Below are 27071 nucleotides of genomic sequence, written 5' to 3' on the forward strand. Positions count from 1 at the left end.
AGTCAAACATAATAGTAAACGACACGAAAAAACATTCTCAACACTGAAATACATGGGTAAAATGCATCAGTCATTGTTTTAGGACTTCCCCTTATTGTTGTTAACCGAATCCGAGATCCACACCTCAAAATTCTATTTTCGATTTATTTAAGACGCAAATCAAGCTCGGGTCTTTTCACCCCCCCCCCCCCTCCAGACACAAACACGCATCAATATTTCAAATGACCTCGCACTGTTACCAAACCTGAATAGTCAGACATCTTACACGTTGTGTTTCATCTCATACAAAAACTCAGCTCCTCTTCCGGGCGGAAACTCCCAAAATTCAAAGACTAATTCGGGAATTATTTCGCGTCAGCCATGTTTTGAGACACCTGCAAAGGCTGTGTGTTCTAATCTCGCCAGAGCCAATATTTGTTCTTTCTATCTATTTCTTTCTCTCCTTTTTGTCTAATTTTCTAACTAAAATATTCAAAATAAAAGGGCGTTTGACTGTAGTACAAGTTGAAAAACACTCTTTAATTAAGATTTAGAGAAAAACAGTGTTTTATTATTAGAGTCTTCCGTCTTCAGCGGATGGAAGACCTTCTCGTTGCTCGCAACGAGATCGTGTCTAGTTCTTTTTTTTTTCCTACGATGGGAAATATTGATTAGTAAGATTGGTGTTGCTTTGGGGTTTTATCTATCAACAATCTTCACCACGCACATTTGCAATACTATGATGAGGGGTTATGGGTGATGCAATTCATAGATTAAAAGGTTATGTATATTATAAAAGTTTTTGAAAGTATTGAGAATGATTGACACTTGTTTTGTTACATTTGTAACCTTTTATGAACTATGAAAACATGTATTTTTATAACATTTCTTCGTAAATTATATGATAAAGAAAAAGGTTAATTCCACATCAAACTTTTTCCAGAAAACAATATACATTATTCAAAAGCTTCTTCAGCAATCTTGTGTTACCTATGGCTATTAGAATATACTAAAGTAAGTTTTAGAAGATTATCAATAGGTACAAGTTGCAATCCGTGGTCCTATTTATCAAATATGCATGTATTTCAGATTAATAAACAAAAAAAGTTTTTGTCGCATATCGTAAGATTAATTTTACTTTTTTTCTATAAGCACAACTTTAATTCGAGAGGCATCGGAGTTTTAACATGCTATTGTATATCGATGGCTCGACTTTGTACATCGTACAATAAAAAAATTGTTTATACTTAGAAAAGTGTCCCTTTGCAAAATTAGGTTGTTTGTATCAATAGTAAATTTAGCGCTGACGCTCTCATTAAACTGTCTCGGAGAATGATTAATATTCTCTACAGCTTGTGTGAAAAGCGCTCTCCAAATGATGCATGAACAGATACTAAGACAAATATGCTAAACAATATTTCATTGGTGCCCTCGCGCATGACGTCACAAAAAGACAATATGGAAAGTTACTTTCTCACTGTCTGAAGTTGACATAGTCAACATTTGGAAGTGAACCATGATGATTTTACAATGGCGTTTACCTATGGTGATGTGGTCATTCTTCCTGATATATGGAATGTGTTTTATTTTTGTATTTTCTACAAAAACCGAGTTCCGAATAGCATGGATGGCTCCGAAAAAAGAATATTATAACCTTAGTGCATACTCTAGTGTTGGGGCATTAAAAATCGCCCTTTCTGCTATACGTAGGAATCCCACAAACCGAATCCAGTCTCTCCACAACTCTACCATAAAGTAAGTAGATAGGAATTAAGATGTCTTCTTATTATCATACACGGAATAAAAAATAATGTTGGAATTAAAAGGTAGGGTATTTAGAAAAATGCTTTAGGGACTAATGAATAAGTTATATTTACCTACTTAATATAAAAAATTATATATATGATAAGTTTTCTGTTATTGAATAGTTGACGAAGCAGTGAACATTAAATACCTATATTTTCTTGTAACTTCTCTTGGTCGATATATTTGAAATTCATTCTGAGGGTAAAGTGAAGAAAATTATCATAAATTGATAAAATTAGCTTACTTTAGCTTTTATTCTACATACATTTTTTAGATTAATTTTTTTTTCTAAAATGAAACTGTCAAACAAAATAAGAGAGTGAAAGCATTAACACATTTCTCACGAAATGTCAACTTAATTTGCAATTCATATTATAATTTCATCTACCGTTTCTGCAATAAATTTTCATTTCATCGAAAACCTTCCAAAACGCATGACAAAGGCAAAACAATGCAGATTAAGTAAAACATGACGACGTGTATATATGCTAAAAACCTTTATATGTTTTACGAGTTCTTTGATTCGTAGGCACTGTCACGCAGTGCAAAGTTTGTATCCCTCCATATACATACATCAATTATAGCACATGTGGATGGTGGTAGGCAAGACCTGGAGCCCCCCCCCCCCCCCCATTCCTTCAACGTATATTTAATGCGATCATTTTTTTGCACGTAAATAGCAAAAGGAATTTCATATTGTCCTCATCCTTAACATTTGTAAATTCAATAGGTTTTCAGCTTAAAAAAAGAACGCAACAAAATTAGCGTTACACATGTACCGAAAAACAAATATAGATATAAATACACATCACTATTATATTCTTCTTTCGTTGTAGAAAGTAAATACCAGAAGAGATATTCGATTAGAAATGTCTTCTTTTTTAGTTCGCAAACAACCTTACACTTTTGTTTTGTACAATAGGCTTGCAGGTGACATGTTAATTAGTTGGACCATGTCATGTTCACGAAGGCATTAATCAGACTGCACGGTGGCCCGGGGCTATGGAAAACACACACCGTACACATCCATGCATCGTCAATTACGGCTTAATCAGCTGATTAGAGTCTAATTAAGTGGGGCAGATAAACCAAGCGATAAACATCACAATACCTGATACATACGCATAGCAACATCAAGATTAGGATAACTCCTTTCAATATATTAAAGCACATAGCTTTAGTATAGTTTTTCTATATTGCTACCAATAACCTGCCTTTGGGATTACTTGAAAATAAATAGATGCTTGCCTTCTCCCTGCTCTGTTTTTTTTAACTAGCGGTCTATAAGTTAAGAACTAAATCTTTTTCAAGTTGCGCGAAATAAAAAAAAATGCTGATATTGTTTTTAAAAAAATTGTCGAAAAAGTTTTTGTCAGACGGTCAAGGAAGGACAAACAAATAATCTTTTAAGAGTTGGTCTTACGTGTTCTTGGTTCTATAGTAATATACTTTTATAGAGACCTTTATCGAAATTTCAATAAAAAGTCACAATGTTAAGTAAATGATAAGAAATTCTGTTTTAATTTATTTTTGATTTGTGTGTAATAAGAAAAAAACCCGAATTATTTTGTTTGGATTTGATAAATTTGTTTTAGGTCATGACACATGTTACTCTGAATATTCTATTGATATCGCCGTTTTAATGATTAATTAATAATACTAGGGGGTAAATCATAATGATTCTGGTGACAACATTCACGACATTGTTAGTAATACATGCGTATCATAGACTACAGTAAACTATGCATACAGACTTTTGAACACTGATTGCGAACAAAGTTCGTTATCACCCAATGTTATCAAAGGAATAAAAATACTTCTATTTCATGAATCTTATCAAAAGAGACATGATTTAATCTGCGGATTTTCTAGTTTTCTTCTTTCTTTTTCAATTTATTGTTTACAATGCTCTTCAAGATTTTTCTTCTGGATCGCTCTTTATATATGAACAATTCAAATATAACAAGCAAGATACGCAGCACAGAGACCGCCATTTCTTAGGTTGTATAAGATCATCGTTTAGAAATCAATCGTTTATCTTATTCTTAAGTCAATTAAAAATGTTTTTAGCTTTTGTCACATTTAATTTTGGTAAAAATAAGTTATTTTCTATTCAGTATTTTTTATTTAAAAAGTGAGCTCAGGATGTCCTCTTTCAAATGTGGCTGATAATATTAAGATTCTAATTCTTTAAACTTAATTACCTTACTTAAACAATTATTTATTTTTTAAATAAAAAATAATTTTTGACATTTAAGTTTAAATAATGACCATATCCAATAACCTAAGAGAAAGTAAGATGGCTATGAGAGAAATTCGTCTAATCTCAATGCATTGACCAGTATATGTTCCTAGTTCTTGTCTTTACTATACCACAATAACTGAAAATAATAACTTTTGATTATGGGAATGATGGCAAAAACATCTTGCAGAACGTGAAAGTAAACATCCCGAAATTATTAATTGTATTTAAGATTTGGTTTGTTATGTAATTATTATTGTAAACATAAATATGTTGACAGTTTACTTGTATGGAAGACGTCGTTGGTCTCTTGTATAATGCATAGGTGTATTTTGATTATCAATCATCCAAACAAGACATGGGACACAAGTTTCTATAAAACCAGATAAAACCAGATTTTAACTGATGTTAAATTTATTCATTAAGATATTAACTGAAAGTACATTGTGCTAGTAAATAAATTCACAAAGCATTTCGTTAAGTTTAAATGAAATGCATATACATTGATATTCATTTTAAAATGTTTTTTGTTGTGGCAGGGAGGAATATCCAAACATTGCAATGAATAATTGAATCAGTTCACAACAGTCACTTTTTATTGATTATTGAATTTAACGTTTTTAATACGTATTATTTTTCTCTATCAGAGTCCGATGGTACGATACAGACTGCAACGCAAAGAGTGCATTAGCCGCTGCCGTGGACGCTAAATCCAAGTTTGATCCGCACCTCTTTCTCGGTCCGCCATGTTCAGTCGGTAGGCTTTGATAAATCAGAAAACAGTACATCAAATTATACTTCCTTTTCTTTCAGATATAGATTAAATTTATCTTTGAATTGTGAAATTCTGTCGTTTACCACCAGAAATTTCGAAATCTGTGTACATACTTTACCAATTTGACACATATTCTTTTATTTTCTCACAAAAATTGGTCATTATCTGTCTAAATAATTTATTTAATATTTCCATCTGTTTTTAATCACATTGATTTTTTGTATTTTGATTAAATTGTCTTTCTAATTATTTCAACACAACTTAAACACCACAGAGTATGCAAATGAACGTATTTCATGCATATATGTACATATTCATACAATGCAGCAAAAAGAAAAAGTCTTGTATGCTAATGCCCACAGGCTTAACAGTCAAATAGCCCGAAGGAATGCAGAGTCACCTGTATGCATATTCAAATAATGGATGCTTATTATTGGTTCCACTACAATCTGATAAGCACTAAACGTAACACACTAATCTATATAATAGTCAAGTTCATGTTTTCACCAGAAACTGTAATGATAAGGTTGCCTATTATGTATTATTTGTCAGCAACATATAAATTCTGCGTACGTAGCGACAAATTGTCGGTGGGTTTTTTTCAATTGCTATCTTAGTTTATTGTTTTATTTCCGGTTATAAATTATTAATTCCTTGAGTTTAAGCTAAGGTTAATTTAATTTTGAATTTAAATGTGATCATGAAAGGCAACGATAGCAGTTTTTTTTAATGATACCAACTTCATCTTTTGTTTACTTATTTGGATAAAAAAAAAGACAAATTCTAAATAATTAAACAATGAAATAAAGGTACATATATCAAAACTCTCATAGCAAGAAATTTAAGCAGGAATAAGAGTAATTCCTATATATTTTTTTACACTTTCAAAAGTAAACTTGTGGATCATATGTCCTTGTTTGGTCTTCACAGATACTTCAAAATAAATAATACGCATTATATCAGATGTCATAGATTTGAAATTGATGATATAAAAGTTTTATTCGTTCCTTTTCAAACGCATTTGAGTTGTTATGCAGCTGAATGATATTTTATTGAATATGTATCAGCCAGATACTGATGCTAACAATTCACTCACATCGATGATTTCAGCAATAAATACTTTCTATGGGTAGTTTATGGATAAATGAAGGGTACAAGCATTGCAGAAAAAAACACATAAACCGCGACAATATGATTCGCTTTTTTTCAGTATCATCAAAATCGGATCTCTTAAGAGGGACCGGTGGTCATGGCCATTTTTTTTTTTTAGACGGAAATGATTTTATACTTTAGAGAAAAACATCATTATAAAAATACCGGAAAATACCCATATTTAGATTTTTCTTTACTAAATAATCAATTGTAGGTAAACAAATCATATCTGAAAGTTTCTGGTAGACCTGATGGTTAATTTGTTGACCATCCAGCGTCCCTAAAGAATAGGGACATGGTACTCAGTAGATGGAAAAATAAAAATGTATCTATTCATTGAAATCTATCTAATTGCATACAATTTTGTTAGTGCATGGTGTTGATGAATCAGGGCATTCCTTGCATATTTTACAGATGCAATAGAGACAACAAAGACATTTTAAAGATAGCATGAACTTCTCAATGATATGATAGTTTTTATGGTCCTTGAACCAAGCATCCTATAAAAACTTTTAAAGTATATTTAATCACTTTAATATTTGAATAGGACCAATACGCGTATATTTAGTCCATAATTTGCATATCATAAATAAATATAAGAATATGAAAGAACTTAAACAACCCCTGGAAGCTGTTTCGCTTGCAACGTGATACTTATGCTATTATAGAGAATATATTTTACATTTTAAGAAAAGCAATAAAATTTACGCGATCAAATGTCTCAAAAAGTTCAATTTGGATGTAAAATTTGCTGATTCGGGATCATATCTTAATAGATACCCTTTGGTTTTCAACCAATTGATATGTAGTTACTCGACAATTCAAGTTTTTATCTCAATGCAATGCTATTTATTTCTAGACATTCATTACAAATAGTCAAATTTTTCAAAAAGTCTAACTGTATCTTACAGATTTGCTTTGCATAAAAAGTTGAAAAATATACCGATACTTGTCCGAAAATGATGCAAATTTAGGTAAAATGTCCATGACATTTAGTGACATATCTGTTTTAGGGATGAAAGGAGTTGCTCTCCTGGCCTCGCAATGGAAAACCCCAGTGTTTGGGTGGGTGTCACAGGAAGAAGAATTTCAAGACAAGAAAATGTACTCAACTTTAGTGCGGTTTTTAGGACCATTGAATCGATTTCGTGAGTGTTATTTTTTACTCTTTTTTGAAAATTAGATTTTTTTTTTAAAAACATGAGATTATATTATCAAAAGAAATGTTTCTGAATTTGGTCGTCCTTTTTTTAGCAAATGTGATGTTCCATCTGCAGTCCCTCTTTAAATGGTCACAGTTTTCTGTGGTTTATGACAAGAGAGATCCATACAGGGCAGTGGCCGAGGCCTTATATGAGAAGAAATCTATCGAAAACATGGATTCATCGATGAATTGGTATAACATTGTCAACTCTTTCAAGGTGTCCAACGACATGAGCGATAAACAAATAGAGGAAATCTTCCGTCAAATTAAAAAGTACTCGCGAAGTAAGTTATTTTGAAATTATTTTGAATTTTGTTTTCGAACGCATTTTTTTCAATTTTAGCTGTAGGATACATAAATTTGATTTATTTGCTATTTGAAAAAATTTATTTGTGAGTGTTCCAATAAAGATGCAACCACATTCGTTAGAAACCAAAGTCTTAGCTAAATGTTATTTATCTTTGATGAATTCAATGATTACGTTGTTTTTAATTATTAGTTTGTTTGAAACCTAAGACCAGTCTGATGATTGCAAGCATCTCGTTGAGTGAATCTTTAATTGTGTATTGAATAATTCATGTTCTGTTCAGATTGGCTTTTTGTCCCCCGCCGCAACGCGGTGCGGGGACATAGAAATGCCGGGCGTCCGTCCGTGTGTCCGTGGGTCCGTGTGTCCGTGGGTCTGTGTGTCCGTGGGTCCGTGCGTCCGTGTGTCCGTGCGTCCGTCCGTCACACTTTTTTGTAAGCGCTCTCATGCCTACAAATTTTGACGGATTTTCATTAAATTTATACCAAATGTTTATACTACTATTATCTTGGTCAAGTTCGAAAATCAGCATTGGTCGATACTTTTTGTTGGAGTTATCGAACTTTGACCACAATAATGACTCCGTTTTATGAAAAAATTGACCTTGTAAGCGCTCTCATGCCTACAAACTTTGACGGATTTTCATTAAATTTATACCAAATGTTTATACCACTAATACCTTGGTCAAGTTCGAAAATCAGCATTGGTCGATACTTTTTGTTGGAGTTATCGAACTTTGACCACAATAATGACTCCGTTTTATGAAAAAATTGACCTTGTAAGCGCTCTCATGCCTACAAACTTTGACGGATTTTCATTAAATTTATACCAAATGTTTATATCACTAATACCTTGGTCAAGTTCGAAAATCAGCATTGGTCAATACTTTTTGTTGGAGTTATCGAACTTTGACCACAATAATGACTCCGTTTTATGAAAAAATTGACCTTGTAAGCGCTCTCATGCCTACAAACTTTGACGGATTTTCATTAAATTTATACCAAATGTTTATACCACTAATACCTTGGTCAAGTTCGAAAATCAGCATTGGTCGATACTTTTTGTTGGAGTTATCGAACTTTGACCTCAATAATGACTCCGTTTTATCCAAAAATTGACCTTGTAAGCGCTCTCATGCCTACAAACTTTGACGGATTTTCATTAAATTTATACCAAATGTTTATACCACTAATACGTTGGTCAAGTTCGAAAATCAGCCTTGGTCGATAGACTCGATACTAGTATACTGCTTGACTGGCGGGGGACCCAGGAATTCTATTCTTGTTAGAATGGAGTAAATATTGCCAGTCGTGTAATGCTACCATGTAAACAAGCAGCATAAATTTTTCATAACGTGATCTCTACCCTTAAGCATGTTTCTCTAAAAACTTAAAACTAACGCTTGCTGACCTCAATCTAGCTCGCTCTTTTTTTTTCTCGATTTCATATGAAGTTCACTATTAATAGCAGACTAGGAAAGGAAATGGTCATGATAATTCTTTCACACCTTTTAATCACTTATAAGAACAGTGGACCTCCTAAATGTTGGTTTAAATTTTTATGAACGCCTTCAAATTACCTTCAATTTAGATATAAAGTGCATAAAATTTATTCACTTAAACTTAACACTGTTTAAAAAAAATTCTCTTTAAATCTAAACAAATCAAAATTAAGTTATTCTTTGTTTAAAACATGATTAAATAATTCCATAATGATTTACTACAAAGTATATTTAGAAAGGAATGAACAATAATTCCATAGGCCATTATTTTATATCTTATGCATAATTAACAAAGAATACCACAATATACTCTGTATTATACGTAACTAATTTACCGGTTCTCCTCAGACTAAATGTACTTTACTTATATAATACCGAAAATACGCAATTAAATCAATTGACTTAGTAAAAGATAATAATGACCTTTCAAACATTTCTGAATATTACTTTATAGCTTTATTTGCAATTATTACTATTAAAAAAGGTTCACTTAAAATGTGACTATTTGTTAGTGGGCTCGGGTATTATTTTTCCACACAGTGTGTTTTTCTTACAGTTGTTGTTATGGCCCTACCTTGGTTGGATATGCGGAAATATATGCTGGTAGCACATAAACTTGGAATGAGTGATGGAGACTATGCTTTTCTCTGTATTCATGGAGATGTAAGATTTTTACTTCTTATTTAGCCATCAAAAATCATTTCAAAACTATTACATTCAAATTTTGAAACATTTAAACAAGAATTAAGCGTAACGGCTTCTTTAATTTTAAAAATTTCGTAAAATGTAAACATAAAATATGAGGAATTATTTCTTCTGAAAATAAGTGGCTTTTTATGAACTTATGTGTGGTTATGAAGTAACTCAATATTATACAGTATATAAAAACAAAATATCTATGATATAGGCAATATATTTTATTCATAATGAAAATACTACAACATCTAAAACTGTATACATATTTTTAGTTTGTTGTAGTTTTTAAATAAAAAAAAAAACCAAAAAAGTAAACTCGATTTATTTGAAAGTATTTGATTTTTTAAAATTATTTATACACATGTACTAATCTATTCAATTATTCCACATTTTGAAAAAAAACCTGTTAGAATTGTTCAATTGATCCAAATATACCCATAATCAATCTGTTTACTTATATTTAAATGTAATGTTGTACGATAAACGTTGTTTTACTTCTTAACTGTTTATTATGTCAAACGCAACTTAATAAAAGTAGCTCTCTATGTGTACAATTGTGATTTCTTTATTTTCTATGAAGATGACTCACACATTTGTATGCAAGAGTTTTTGCTGATTCTAATTATATTTCTTACGTAATAGAATATTATTCAAGTTTTTTAAGAAATCGATGTTTATAGAACTGTAAGATCCTTCGAGTTCTTCATAATTTTTTTTGAATTTTAAGCGTTGAGTGCTATATGATTCAACCTTATCATTTCTAGCTTTACACATATGATAGGATGGAGACAGATGTGTTTTCCGATTTGGTATGGCGAAAAAATGATTCATATGATAGTATAGCAAAGGATGCATTCGAACCAGTTTTTCATGTAAGTCATCTATTAATGCTTTTATTTCAACGAAGAGAGCATATTTTGAAATTGATTTAGTTTTGCAGTTAAATGGTGGATGAAAAAATAGTATGCCGCATATTGCAGGTCATGATGAAACCCTTAGAGAAAACGCATTGGAATCTATTCAAAAAAATTGCATCAGATATCACTTCCAGCACAGATCCAAACTGGAATTTACCAGAACCGCCAGAAGAATACATCCCCGTGAGTAAAACACGTATATGTAGATAAATTATTATTGATGGCAACCGATTGCAGAATTGCAATTCGGTTAATCCCAATTTGTTTGGTCGATTAACCGTTAATCATATCAAAAAACATAAATGTATAGTTTTTGTTATAATTTTTTTTACCAATTAACACTTTAAACAGGCTAAAAAAATTGCATTTTGCCATTCAAATTCCAACGAGTCCCGACTAATTTCATATAATATTTTAGCCGGATGCCTATGCGCCGTACCTCTATGATGCTACACTGGTTTGGGCAATTCTTGCAGATAAGATATTGAAAGAAAATAAAAATCCCCATGACGGAGAGTACATGTTCTTGAAAGCTACAACACTCACAGACGAAGGTAAACTATCGTAAAACTTAGTGTTTGTATTTCCACGTGTTGGGAAGTTTTACAGAGTAAATCCAATGGGTAATATTTATATGTTTTACTTTGTGTCAAATATTTTTCGCTATCTCGATTATTTTATGGACCACAATAAGTGACACCTCCATTGTTTCTTCAATGCAAATAAATCACCAATAAACAAGAAATAAGAAGTTTCCGAACTACCGGCAAGGATTAATTGTCTATTAGAATTGAATTGACCTTTTGGACCGGTATTGGTTTTAGTCCTAACAAAAGACTTATCGATTTCCGTTCCAGTTCTTTAAGGCCACACACACTAAATTGTCAGTTTGTTGTGCATAGCACTCATTATATGAAGGGATCAATAAAAGAAAAACATCGTCGTTGTCTGGACTGGAAGCATCCAGGATGCTTTATAGTTCATTATCTATAGAGAAGTTTGGAAAGAAACTTTAAACGTTTAAATCGACTGTTTACAGACTCTACCACCTAGCGTAGTTTTTGTAACAAGCTTGAGCTATTGGCTTCTTCTGTGGTATGCTGTTTCATCATTTTGTTTAGAAATGCTGGCATCGCACACTTAAACCCAAAGACTGAAATTGTTTCAACAGCATCGCGAAACCGACGATCAAAAATATATATATCATTTTTATTTATCTACGATTCCTGCTGCATTCGTATTTGACATGTTATTTAACATGTATGCATCGCAACTTTTGCCATCTGCAAAAAATGGCCCCATAACACTTACGATATACCCATCCCTACTATTGACCATCATGGGTTTAATGAGTGGGCGACCTTTATGCATTGAAAAGCATCTCAATGTTGAGTTCAAGAACTACTTTTCTCTATATATATATGTAGATGCCGTCCATTACAAGAACGGCTGTATCATCTACCCAGTCAGAAAAAAAGTTCTTTTGCAAAGACAGTTATGTGATTTTCGATTATTTCGGAAGGTGTATTATGGGGAAACCCTAGAAACGAACGTACAAAATCCTCGATAAAGGCTTTTTGCCGAATAATGTACTAGATCTATTTTGCAGTACTTCTCCCACAATTGTACAATTTCCCATAGTTGTTTTTGAATTGCAAACGCAGCAGGTTTTGCTCGGCATTTTTTTTTCTGCGTGACACTTTTCTCGAGTAACACAGAGTGAATGATTCTTGTCGTCAAACAAAGCGTGCTTACACTAAGGTATATTTTCGGTTGATTACTTTTTACATAATTATGTAATTTATACTTCATAACAAAAAAATCTTTACAGTGGAGGTTGATGGATTGACAGGAAAAGTGAATTTAGATAACCATGGAGACAGAAATCTAAACTTTCAAGTCCTGGACATGACTGAAAATGGCACATTTGAGAGCATACTGACTATCAAATATCAAAATAAAATGATGCAAGTCGAATTTGTTGTAAGTACCGTTCCCTTCTCTCAATTTTCCAAATTGTATTTGACGCACTTTAAATAGTCATTTTTGGATGAGAGGTAACAATATATTTAAAGCTTTAATTTTTTAACAGATCATTTTAGCTTTCTAGTTATGCAGCAAATTGACAATATTTTTTTCAATGAAAAGAACAATAAAACTGAGGAAAATCTCAGTCGCTGGCCGAACGGTAAAGTGGGCATCAAATACGCTCCTCCTGACGAACCAATATATGGCTTCGATGGAAAGAAGTGCCCAGAACAAGACGAACAGCCAGGTAAGCATTACACTTCTGTTACTATCGAAAACAAAAATCAGCTTCAGTTGTGTAAATGAATAGTTAGAACAGATTAAACATGAGGCGTATCCTACGTTTGTACTTATTGACGGAGTTGTGCGACAAAGTATTGATAAGTCATTAATAACATGGCATCTTCTCCACCATTCAAGGGTTCACTGAAGCTGGGAATATACCTGAAAATTTCGTCAGTAATACTGAAGTCGATAGTGATCCATCGTTAAGCAAACGTTTCGATCTGTCGTCTTGTCAAAAGATGGATAAATATCACAGCAGCATTCATTTTGTACATAAACCAGAGGGAATAGAAGTTTTGCATATAGATAGATAGAGAGATAGATAGAGAGAGAATACAGAATAAAATGTCATTCATTTAATAATTTCCTTTATATGAAACATAACACTGTGGTATTATATATATATATATATATATATATATATATATATATATATATATATATATATATATATATATAAACTTAAATAAATGAAAATACAAAGATCGAGTAAAACATAAGCGCTTTCATTTTCTTCAGATGTTTTACAATACAGCATTGTAAAACATTTGAAGAAAATGAAAGCGCTTATGTTTTACTCGATCTTTGTGTTTTCATTTATTTAAGTGTTATATATATTTCACCGACCACTGAGGTTTTTCTTGGATATATATATATATATATATATATATATATATATATATATATATATACATATATATATATGGCAAAATTAATATTACAATGTATTTTTTTTTTAATTTCTTTATTTAAACTTTGAGCCACACGCTCATTTAAATTGTACACAACTTCGAAGTACATGTATGAACATTTGCAAGGAACACAAAGTGTTGATCAACTAATCAAATTTATTTGTGTTTATGGTTGTTTCTTTGTTTCAGACAGGACGTTTATCTACGTCTTCTCTGCTGGTGGAGTTGTGTTTGTCGTCGTTGTGGCTACCATTCTATATTGCATCCTAAAGTAAGGACTAATTGCATGTCATCTCAAACTCAATCCGCCTTAATAAAACACTTTTAATATGTTCTTTGGTGTCTTTTTGTACTTTTGGTGTTAACATTGCATGGATTATTTCTTGATCGATCGAAAGTGAAGCTACATTGAGAGGAAGAACTCAACTGACTTCACTAATTGGTCTCGTAGACTTCCAAGTAGTTGTTGTAACCTTAACATATATTGGAAAATTGGCTATTCCTCTTGTGCAATGTTTTTTCAACGTATTTTTACTCACTTTTTTTAAATAATTGATTGCTTTGATTTGTGGTCGTCAACTGATAAAAAGATATAAATCAAAACGTGTGAAAATTTTGAATGAAATTTCGTACCCAGTTTTCGTGCCCAGGCGAGCTCCAAGAAATGGCGCAACAGGCATAAAACAACTACATCCTGCACAACTTCAAAATTTAGTCTATTTATCCTGAAAATTTCATATTCATATCTCTTATGGTTTCCGAGTTTATAGCTGCACAAAATGGGTCGTCAAAAATTACAGGTATTTGTTAGCCATCATTGAATAGAAAATGTTTGAATTAATGATTTAAATTGATTCCATATAAGAAAGCAAAATTATGTCCCCATTAAGGATCTGGAGGGCTGGCCCCTAAAATATTCAAACATTTGTATCTCAAAAATTATCAACAAATTTAAATGGGTGTAAGAACAATATATGTTATTATTCTTGAGACCTTTTCAAAGAAATCAAAAAAAAAGGGGGGCTGGCCCCTTAAATAAGTGGAAAAAACACTCTATTACAAATAACTTAAAAACGATAAAGATTTTGTAATGCATTATAGAAGCAAAGTTGTTGATCGTACCAATATTAGAAAATATTGCCATTTATTACGTAATAAGGCATTTCTAGGGGCCAAAGTACTTCAACTTTGATGCAATATATCTAGAGAAGCAGAAATATTTTGTTAGACATCATAGAAGAGAAAATGTTTGAATTAATGATTTAAATTGATTCCATATATCAAAACACGAATTTTTGTCTCCATAAGGGATCTAGAGGGCTGGTTCCTAAAATATTCAATCATTTGTATCTCAAAAGTGATCAACAATTTTAGATGAGTGTAAGAACAATATATGTTAGTATTCTTAAAACCTTTTCAAAGAAATCAAGAAAAAGGGGCTGGCCTCTTTAATTAGGGGGGTTAATTCTGAAATTGTATCGATTATTCATGGTATGATTTAAAACAGAAATCGCAAGGAAGATCTACTCATTACTAGTAACGAGATCGTATCTAGTTTTTTTTTTTAATATTTTCTGCCACCCGGTAAATTCAAAATTTAAAACATGACAGCTACTGATCTGCTATTGGGAAACATGCAGACACTGCACGATGAAGTTATGGTCGGATGTTTTCCGATTGATGCATTCAGATTGTATGGTCATCTCAATGCATAAACTGCGTTCACTTTGTTGGTATAGGCTTAAAAGAAAGAAAATATTAAAAGCTGCAATCAATAAATAAATCCTCATTATCTTGTACATGTAGTGATGTCTATTTGTTACTTGGCGTTGTAGTCGAAAAGCGTGATTCATATATAGTGCTTTTATAAAGTCTACATTATATAGTATTTCCCGCCTGCACTACATCTAACAATGTATAAAATATTCAAAGTAAATATTCATACGTAACAATTTGTCGTTTATATCAGTTTCTTTAAAAACGCTCTGTTTTCTTAAGTCCCTGCTCTCACTGCTCAATCTACTACGGTGTGTGGTTTTGCGCATGTGCGATGATATAACAGTGCGGTAAATTTCTTTAAATCACCCCTGCGAATGTTATTGTCATTTAAATTTTAGACAACGTGATTTTATTTGACCCTTTCAGTTTCGCAGTAAAAATCATGCCTCGTGTTTAAAGTCTATTTCAAAGAATCTACATGTAGATACTTGTAGTCAAATATAAAATCTAAACGTTTATTGATTTTAAACTTTATGTTCATTAATTGGTGGATAAAATGTGTTCTAGAAATAAATGCGACATTACAAAAAGAAAATTTTGTCTGCTGTTGCAACAATTAACATGTTTGTAGAGATCCCCCTAAAGATTAATTTTCGATCCGCGCCTGACCTAGTAAAAGCATCAATAGTGAAACCGACTGTTAAAAGATTTTATTCTTTGAAGCAAATATCAATACTATAAGTCGGAAAATAAATGAATATGAAATAAAAATATAACAATGAAATGTCGATCTATTCATTAAAACTATGATTTTTTTTTTAAATGAAGAATAATTAATCTTTGTCGGGGATAGAAAGTCATTTTTGAAATTCACGAAGTACATTGTACATATATAAAGACCAGCGCATTGGCACCGTTTTGTTTAGAGGCAAGTGCACTCCCGATATAACTATAATAACAAGCTAGAGACCAAATATAGAGATGTGCCAAAGTTTATGAGCACAGGTTCTAAAGCATGTAATATTCTCGTCGTTAATCTGTTAAGTTGACACTTTGATTCTCCGAAAGGGAAGAATTTTTAAAAGTATATTAATACAAGCATTCTGAGAGTATTGCATAAGCAATACACGTCCCCTACCGGTTTGTATTATTCTATGAAAGCTTCCAAGCACACAACTATTTCAGAGCTATTGTAAACGAGATGTCATGCTTTAATCAGAGATAAAAGAACAGAGGAAATTAAAACTATATAGCTGATATAGAAATTATATACAAAATAGAGAAAATAATACTCTTTATTTCATCTCCTGTAATTTCGCCAAGTCTATTCTGTATTCGCTGGTAAAAATTTGTGAAAATAATGCACTGTTATGCACAATATCATTTCTTACCGTCTTCTGTACCCCGAATCAAACCAAACAGTTAAACAGCCCAACCCGACAACGAACCCGATTGTAATAATACAAAAAAAAACCCCTACCGATTAATTTTACAACACAATGGTTGACACTATTTTACAGAATTTATTTGTTTGTTAGAAATGATAAAAGGAATGGTACATGTAACGCACGATATTATTAGTGACTACATACTGGCCTCGTTTATCGTTTATTCAGTACACATCGAACCCGATAACGAACCCGAACATTAAATCAAAGTACTGAAAGTACTGAAAAGCGCTAAGCCGGGAAGAAAGTGTTAAAAATATATCGATTGATATGAAAATACATGTAAAGAATCATATTGGTCGTTATTGAGAAAAATGCACTTTCTCACAATTCTGAAATGATGTAGAATCTGGATACGACTCAGTTATAGAATGAATAACTTTTTAAAATGATTAATGCATGCTGTCGTGTTACTGTAACACGACAGCATGCATTAATCATTTTAAAAAGTTTGAAAACAAGTGTATCAGAGGTCGTATTAAAGAAAACACGTAGCCATGTAATAGGGTACGGGTTCTTTTAGAAAAATTATACTCAGATAAAAAACTTTTAGTATATTTTCGACGTTATCAAGCAATATTAAATTGGCAAGAAGTTTCATTTCATATACACCAATATAATGGGCACAGTTATCACATAATACGCAAATTCATTTAAATATCTTTTAGTTATATTTAATTCATTGCAATGCTGAATCTTACACATCACTTTCAATTTTTACTGTTACTAAATGTTTTTATTACTGTGTAATTTGTCCATACTGCACATAAATTAAATCATCATCAAAATCATATTTGCAAATTAAACAAGGTTAGCTGATATCACTTTATAAAGATTATTACATATATTTACTGTAGCATTTCAAGTAACTCGACAGTTATATTTTTTTTATCAATAATAATCAAATCATTGGTTTTGGATGATATAACATTACATATCAATGCAAATTGATAGAAAAATATTCCTGAAATATTGCATACAGAAAACGAAGCCTAAAATAATGTTTATAAAAAGCAGCACAAATTATCGTGGAAAAGGTGTTAATCGAAAAAATTTGTAAAAAGAATTCTGCATTTTTATATAAAACATGGTGTTCATAAATGTAACATATTACATTTAAAAACACCCAAAACCTATTGATATTGTAGAACTATTCCAATTATTACTAAACATTTAAAAAACAACTTAATGCATATAACATTCTTTTTTCTCTCTCGAAATAAATCATCATGATATGGCTTTTGGAGCACCCGTATCTGATATATAATAACGACATTTAAATGAAACTTATTGTTAATTTAATACTGGTAGAACAATTAAATGCATCTGCAGGCAGGATAACTTGAAGATAATTAAGTTCTCCCAATTGCATAATTATGATTTTTCCAGAGTACAACTTCTCCAGGGTACGACTTCTACAGCATCCGCCAGTAGGTGGCGGTATATAGGAAACGCGAAAACGAAAGTGGAAGTAGGTTTAGAAATCTGGTGACAAAAAAGCGCTGCAGCTATGCTTAGCGCTTTAAAAATTGGAATATAAAAAATTATTTTTTTCGAAAATATGTCTATCAGACGCTACAAAAGTGTAAACTTGATCTGTAGTTTGACATTTTGAAGCTGCTCAGCAAGTTTCATATTATTTCTCAAATGCATAAAGGAAAAAAGTGTGGAAAACTGAAGTGGGACAGACAGACGGACGGACAGACGGACGGACGGACGGACGGACAGACGGACTGACGGACGCAAAGGAACCGAATTTTGAAACCGGTAGGGGACTAATAAGATATAATGAATAATCGTAAACTATGGTACAAGTAACTTACCCCATATAATATTGTTGATTGTGTATGTATAAAGCTACGCTCCCTCGTGTCATTAAAACCACGCCCATCGGGTATCTGCACATGTAACCTGTTAGGGTGATGAAATACCTGAATGCGGTGAAGCATGAATAGTGGCCTTGTATAGGGGGTGTAAAGCAGCGAGTTTTACAATAGACATCAAAAACTGATACTGTGGTTGTTGGAGTTACAAGGGAAAAAATGCGTATTTATGAATCATAAGACATTTAAATAATTACATAACGAAAATTGATATTTTACATTATTAATACCGTAAAGATGATTTACACTGTAGGACACATGAAAAGTGACAAGCACAAATGAAAATGGTAACAGTACAGCTCAAAGCAACGTTTGACATGCAATAGTACGAAATCAGAAACGTATTACAAGATCAACTTTTAGAATACAATAGTACAAAATCAGAACTCTTAATACAAGTTTAAAATGCAAAAGGTTGAAATCAGTATCTTATTTATAAGATCAACATTTAGCAAGAAATAGTATAAAATCAGAAACTTTACCTATAAGATCAGTTGTCATGCAATAGTACAAAATCAAAAACTTATTACAAGACCAATGTTTGGAATCTAATAGTACAAACTCAGAACTCTATTACAAGATCAACGTTTGGAATGCAAAAGTACGTAATCAGAAACTTATCACAATTAAGAATGCGATAGTGCAAAATCAGAAACTCTTTTATAGGATCAATGTTTGACATGCAACAATACAAAATCAGAACTCTTAATCTTATTTCTAGATCATCGTTTGATTGCAATGGTACAAAATAAGAAACTTATTACAATCTGGACTCTTAAGCTTATTACAAGATCATCGTTGGAATGCAATAGTACAAAATCAGAAACTTATTACAATTTGGAATGCAATACTACAAAATCAGGAACTAATTTATAAGATCAACGTTTGACATGCAATAGTACAAAATCAGAAGCCTATCAATAAGTTCAACATTTGAATGTTATAGTACAAAATCAGAAACTTTTTTTATGAGATCAACGTTTGACATGCATAAGTATAAAATCAAAATCCTATCTATGAGATCATAGTTGGCATGCAATAGTACAAAATCAGAAATATATTAACAGAGCAATATTTGACATGCATTTGTTCAAAATCAGTAACGTATCTATAAGATCGGCGTTTGGCATGTAATAGTGCAAAATCAGAAACATTTTTAATATATCAACGTTTGGCATGCAATAGTACAAAATCAGAAACTTTTATTAGATCAACGTTTGGCATGAAATAGTAAAACATCAGAAAAACTTTTAATGTTTCCAGATCTAGAGTAATTCAAAGTTGATCAAATTATTTTAGTTTTCTAATACAATGGTGATTCCAAAGTAATTCAAAGTTGATCAAATTATTTTAAGTTCAGATTTGTTTCATAAATTAGAATAAATGTAACAGTGAAATATTAATACTAAGCCGCTTGCAAATTCTTTAACAATACCGAATAATAATGATATAATTTTACACAAAGCACGCGACGTAAAATTCTTCCAACAAGCAGTTTTTTTTTATTTTGAATCAGCTTTTGTATGTATAATCTTAGTTTTGAGTTTCAGGTTTAGCTAAATGAACCATGAAATATTATGTTACGACAAACCTACTTTGTTACCCGGCAAACATTCTTCCTATTTTACATCAGTTTTTACGATTTCTTGCGCTTTAAACTGCGAAGGCTTTTACAGGTAAGAAATTGTTATATAGTATGATATACTTTCGTTTGAATTAATAATGAAAAATCACAACCAGGAGATAATGGAAGTTAACAACATCTAGAATTGTTGGCAAAACGGAACTGAATGGTTGACATTATCAGAAACGAAAGTTAAGATGATAAAGGAAACTGTGTAATCCCATTCTATAAAAAGCATAAAAAGTTGTAGAATTACAACCAGATCGACGGGTTTTTTTTTTACATTGTTTTGAAATATCTCCTCTAATACGTCGACGGAATTTTTAGCTTTTTTCCTTTTCTTGCAAATACTAAAAAATGTATAAGCCTTAATAAAAAATATACCTGTACTTTTTTGCACTGAACAGCACCGTTTGCGATATTTTATTGCCAAAACATGATAAAAGAAAAGAATCTTAATGATAGTCAAAATTAAAGCTTTGTTGGCATTTTTTGTTCATGCACTTGTATCTGCGATAAAGCCTTTATTATAGTTTAGTAAAAAAAAAAAAAAAGAAGTATTTTTTTCCATAATACGCAGATAGGACCCTCCAGTGCATTGCAATCTTCTTTTGTTTTACTTTGTATCATGCAAACAGATTGGAATTATCATACAGCGACACCTCATGCAAATCTTGGGTAGAATGCAGTTATTTAATCAAGTTGTAAAACATCATATTTATCAATGTCATTTCAATTATGATGTATTTAGACCAACAAATTTACACAAATACAACCAATTTGAAAGAAGAAGTTTTTTATCTATCAACAGTGTTATTGCCTCCGAAACACCATACTTAAATAGGTCTAAAAAATAGTTTTAATGTTTCATTGGCTACACTCTATAATCGGTCAATGTACCAACAATTAAATCACTAAATCAGGATTTGGCAAAGTATCAGTATAATTTTTTTTAGCTTTGCTATTTATGACCAGATTTTTTTTTTACCAAATAACAGGATGACCTACGATGACGTGTATCGGATGATAGGATCATGTGGTCGCTACCAGAAGTTAATATATGTGCTACAAACTCTCCCTGTAATGTTTGCAGCAGTGCAGACGTACTTGTCCGTCTTTATTCTGTATGTCCCAGACCACAGGTAAACAAATATAGAAACAAACACTCGAGAAAAAATAAATTATTATTTGTATTCTGACATTAATTATGACATCAATTGCAAAATGCCACAAATATTTCACCGAACAAAGGTGAGAACAAATCAAAAATGACAATTAGAATGAACAATTCATTTTATGCAAACGATGTATTTTTCTAAGATATAATGAATCATTATTTGTGTATTATATGGTGATAATTTTGTTCGGGGCGTGGTCAAATCCAATAAAGCCCTTGGGATAGATTTGACCACGCTTCGACCGAAATTATCATTTCATAATATTCAAAGAATGATTCCTTATTACTTACATTTGTATTATATCCAATTTGTACACTTTAAAACACCATTTTAAAACCGCTATTTTTCATGTAGCACATGATATGTACTACTGTTCGGCGCAAGCAATAACGTTTCTCGGTTATGCTTTAAGACACGCCCATTTTAAGAAATTATTGGGCTATAGGCTTCAAAATTGATTCGTAATGTTATAACAGGCAAAAACAGTTGAAAATGTAATTATTATTAGATTTAGACAACTTTACAACTTTGAACTGGTATGTATTGATTACTAAACAGGTGTTCCAGTTTAAATTCTATAAGTACCACACACGCGCCCCAGGATATCCATTTTCTGTCCTCGAGATGTAAAGTGTATTACAACATAAAAAGCGAGTTTTTATATGAAGTTTACAACTCGCCGGAAAGCTCAAACTGGGATAATTTAACCATGCCGTCGTCTGAATGTAGAAGCTGGGAATATGATACAGCATTGTTTGAAAACACATTTGTAACGCAGGTAAGTTTATGTAAAACATTCAAAACAATTTACTATGACTACATAGTCATATGACCTTTTTTCACATATAAAAGCGTACACAATGCATTCTATATAGATAGAAAATTATTTTAAAAAAAAAAAAAGAACAAATCTCTTTTGATAACAGTGGCATTAGCAATACAGAAGTAAAGAAACTAAGCGGTCTTATCTTCGTGTATGTATTTATTTATTGGTTTATAGAAAAACCTGGTATGCAAAAAGAAACTGTATCGCACACATGCCATTGTAGCATATATGGCTGGATTTACGCTCGGGTCGCTAGGAATGGGAATATTTTCAGACAAGTATGTTTTTTTTACTGCTAGGCTTTAGGAAATTTATTGCTTGACGAATTTTTTTCTCTGAAATTGTTTGATTCGCAGATTTGGTCGAAAAGTTGTTCTGATGGCAAGCATTGCACTGTATATTGGATCAAGCATTCCCCTGTCTTTTGTCAACGAATTCAGTGAATTCACAGTGTCACGTATTTTCTCAGGTGTGTCGGTTGGAGGCTTGTTAAATACCTGCTATGTTATGGGTAAGTCAACGTGATTAAGCATACGTATTTATCTGCCAACAGAATAAGATAACAATCCATTTTATTTCTACTTACGAACCATTTTGTTTATTGGGCCTTTCACTAACGTTTTGGTTTTATAGACTTAGAGTTGGTCGAACCCAGAATGAGGATGTTGGCAGGAATGGTGTACATGTTGTTTTGGGCAACTGGAGCGTTGTTGTTGACAGGAATGGCTTATCTTATTCGAGACTGGAGAAATCTTAATCTATCCCTGGCTTTACCAACCATTTTATTTCTTTTTTACAAAATGTAACTAATATTTTTATGCCATGAAAATATGAAATAACTATCAAATCATTATATTCCAAACAAGCATTCATTTGAAAATATACTCAGTATTTCAATTTGATATAGATATTGTAATCAAAGGATTTATAATTATCTGAAACGTTTCCTTTCAAAAGTTTGGTACCAGAATCTACTCGATGGCTATTCATCAAAGGTAGAAGAAAACGAGCAGAAAACATTCTCAGGATGATCGCACGAAGAAACAACAGATCATTTAAAGAACCAATTCTGCCTGATGAAGATGAAGAGGCACAAAGAGATGAACAAAGAGTATCGTTCATTGCTTTTTGTTCTTATCCTCGACTTTTATGTAACACTTTTGTGATTTTTTTCAATTGGTGAGATATTATTTAAAAAAAAGAAACCACAAAAATGCTTGAACTTTTGGAATTCCTTAAATTTGATAGAAATAGATACAAATCGTTAACAAAAACTCTAATTCCTTTTCATGGAAAACAATTTTGTTGATTTTTACGCAGAGTTTTTTAAGGAGAGGTTGCTAAGGTTATGAAAATATCGCCATTGATAGGTTTGTGGTATCTTTGGTGTTTTTTGGGCTCTCCTGGAACGTCAGTAACCTTGGCGATGATGTCTTCCTCAATTTCTACCTGACAAGTATCGCTCAGATCGTGGGCTTCCTATTGTGCATTCCCCTTTTGAATGGTGTCGGCAGGAAGCCAGTTTATGTTGGTTCCCTTTTTATGGGAGGAGTTGCTTTACTGCTTACTATATTTCCTGTAAAATATGGATCTTCTGGTAAGAGATTTTCTAAGACGAGAGTTTACAAAGATGTTATTGAAAACAGTTCAAAGGAACGAAGAGTCAATTTTAAACCGAATAAAGTTATTCATATATTATGTTTGAATTGTATAGCATTTGAATCGTTCTTGCATAATTCCTACTTTTGTTTATCGGCAGATATTGAATGGATTACGTTCTCGCTATCCTTCGTAGGCATGGCAGGCTCCTCCATGGCTGTTGCTACACTTTTCCTGTATTCTACAGAACTGTTCCCAACCGTCGTAAGAAACTCCGGTCTTGGAATCGCAAACTTATGTGCGTGCATCGGCGGAATTATTGCTCCTTACATCCCTGATTTGGTACTTTCTTTGTACATGTTTCTAACTTCTATAGTCATATCATACTTGCCTAGGTGTCAGCTATGTGTTGGGTGTAAAATTTACAATAATTAATTTAAATATTTTTTAAATAGTTTTAACAAATGGACGTATATTCAATTAGGGAATATATACCTTTTCATCAGAAAAAGTCCACACTGAATAGGAATTCATCAGTTGTTGTCTATTAGACTAGCTTTGGTTGTTTGCATGTATGATTTCAATATGAAACGTGTTAGATAAACAGAAAATATCAACTACTGTATAGTTTTTTTTTTTATCTCCGATGAACTGAAAAAAAAATTATTGCACTCTAGTTGAAATAGTATAACGTCCCTTCTCGTCTAAAAGCCAATGGGAAATATTTCATGCAAAAATATGTTTTGAGGTAAAATGGCACAATTTATGTGATAAAGGTAACATATTATCATTAAGCATAATAGCTCTTTTTGTGTTTTGTTTAAGGCTGTTTCTCATTGCGTTTTCTTGTAATTTTACAGAACAAAATAGTCAGTGGTGATATAGGGAGAATTCTCCCAATGTCTATCTTTGGAATCTTTGCAATCATAGCGGGGCTTCTTTCTCTTTTACTACCGGAAACTAATAAGCCGAGACTACCTGAGACTCTTGGTGACGCTGTATTACAGTGAGTTTCTACCAGAAGATGTACTGATATTTTAATTTATTATTATTTTGTTGTTGCGCTCTATCTATTTCCTATATGATTAATTGATTCCTAGCTCTCTAATATTTATCAGTCTAGAAAATATGAAACGTTATACTGACCTGCACGCTACAAAGTAAATAAAAAAAATTGATTTTGTCTACATTGGACTAAAATTAGATCGGGCATTTCTAAAATGCTACGATGTGTTATTATTTTACCTGTCGTGCAATGAAATTCCGCGTTTCTAAATATATTCGGCCATGGCTTCAAACTAAAAGGTGACGGCTTTCTTTACTTAATACCCAATTGGATATGTCTGTATCAATTCGTCACTGATTCATTTAAATAAAAACAGCAACAATTCTATAGAATCAGCACGCGATTCGAATAGCCACTAGAGGGCAAAAAATCCGATGGCGGGTATTGGTCGAGGAATGATACATGTGTAATATGTAACGGAGATGTAAAGTTTTTTTTGCTAACATATCTTTGATTTTTCTTACGTATGCTTTAAAATCTATGATTATAAAACAGAAAGATTACGTTATATTTTCTTTTTTAAAGTAATATAAGTCAAATCACAACAAAGAAAATATATAAGGCAAAACGTGACAAAAACAACTGAACTACCACACTTAATTATTTTTAAAGCAAATTCCATTAGAACAACGAATACAGTGAAAACATAAGTTGAACGTATACATCTGTCAGGATGGTTCTGAATATGGTACCGTTAATCAGAATTAAGCGCATCGCAAAATATATATAACAAATATTTCATTAATGCATGCTCATAGTGTACTCAGTATATCATTTTATGACTTAACAAGTTTCATGCAGTTGTCAGTTGATCTAATTTTACCACTCATAATTAAATTTTTATCTTGAACCCCTTTATTACGATAAATTGCCAGAGAATTAGAAAAATACATATAAATAATTCGTAAAATTACAACATGCAACTCACTTTGGACCATGGAAGAATTCTAAAAAACTTTGATTTTTTTTTCTAATTTCTTATACATAAAAAAGTTATAGGTCTGGTTATCACAACTATATTTGATATTATTTGACCTCATAGCCTTTATAATTATATTATAACTGTTGCACAGGAATGAAGGTCACACGCACAGGGATATGGAGATGGTTACAGTGATTCAGCCACTGAAAGAAACACCAGAAAACAGCTTAACCCTACACTAACCGATTTCAATAGAGGGCAAGAGGTTACGTGAATACACATAAGGAACAGTTTTAATTCATATTTTAGATTGCATCTAACTATATAAAACAAAACATGCGTATTTTGAAAGAGCTGGGCTATTTTAATAAGACTCCATTAATAAAAGCGTAATCAGTAACATATGTGCACCACTTGTTCCTATTGACAATTATCTAAGCTAAGTACACTCGACATTAATTTCAATATTGCAATGACTTTATATTCTAAAAATTTATTATTTATAGCATACAAAAAATAAGTATATTTCTGAATGCATATTTAATGATCTTTTTTTTTTCAAAGTAAAAAATAAAATAAATTGCCTTGTGATAGATAAAAGTCACCTATAACTGAAATAAGGGAATGTATAAATCATGTATTGCCGTCTGACGTTATTTATACATATTTCCATTAAAGTCGTAAGTCAAGTGTTTCCTTTTTATTGTTTAAAACATTATATTTTGTCGTTTTTAAAAATCAGGTTAATCTATCCTGTATCTTAGTTATAATCAAAACTTTTTTCGTGTGTTGTGTATATTTATTACGAATGACAATCAAATAACTATTTAATTTGAATAAATAGCACATATTTTTATTTCTCTGACGCAAACCTTCTTTGATTTCCTGGCAGGTTCGTTAAAATAATGATTTTGACATAACTTTACATCTGTACATCTATATGTTGTATAGGGTTCCAATCATATACCTGGTATTGTTGATGTTGTAAAATGTGTTCGTGTACTCTGCATCCATTAAAACAGTTCACATTATATCATGTTGAATTATTTGCTATGTTGTTTTATTCAGAACATTTGTGGATGCATTTAAACCAATATTGTTCTTGCATTCATCCAAGTTGTACCTTATCTTTAAACAAATAAATGTTTTGTATAAAACACTCTCTAGTAAAATTCGTAACAAAAATGTGACACACAGATCCCTTTGGTACAAATAAGAAGGA

General features: G+C 31.7%; 1 protein-coding gene across 5 annotated transcripts; it reads left to right on the top strand.

Moving 5' to 3' along the window:
- Positions 1-1404: 1404 nt before the first annotated feature.
- LOC105331458 (atrial natriuretic peptide receptor 3) lies at positions 1405-26892 on the top strand. 5 transcript variants are annotated; one of them, XM_066070915.1, is made up of 21 exons: positions 1406-1734; positions 4675-4784; positions 6968-7102; positions 7209-7442; positions 9523-9629; positions 10427-10534; positions 10643-10762; positions 10998-11133; positions 12411-12562; positions 12728-12854; positions 13774-13855; positions 21257-21400; positions 21995-22214; positions 22437-22540; positions 22619-22773; positions 22896-23064; positions 23220-23441; positions 23633-23859; positions 24058-24203; positions 24722-24867; positions 26001-26892. In XM_066070915.1, the coding sequence occupies exons 1-21, from the start codon at positions 1496-1498 to the stop codon at positions 26089-26091; spliced, it is 3174 nt and encodes a 1057-aa protein (XP_065926987.1). In that variant the 5' UTR covers positions 1406-1495; the 3' UTR covers positions 26092-26892. The 5 variants fall into 5 exon arrangements, with proteins under 5 accessions (XP_065926985.1, XP_065926987.1, XP_065926989.1 ...); XM_066070914.1 differs by having other exon boundaries at positions 1407-1734; positions 24022-24203; XM_066070913.1 differs by having other exon boundaries at positions 1405-1734; positions 23633-24203.
- The last annotated feature ends 179 nt before the right edge of the window (positions 26893-27071 follow it).

This window comes from Magallana gigas, chromosome 9 (genome assembly GCF_963853765.1).
Source record: "Magallana gigas chromosome 9, xbMagGiga1.1, whole genome shotgun sequence".
Taxonomy (NCBI): domain Eukaryota; kingdom Metazoa; phylum Mollusca; class Bivalvia; order Ostreida; family Ostreidae; genus Magallana; species Magallana gigas.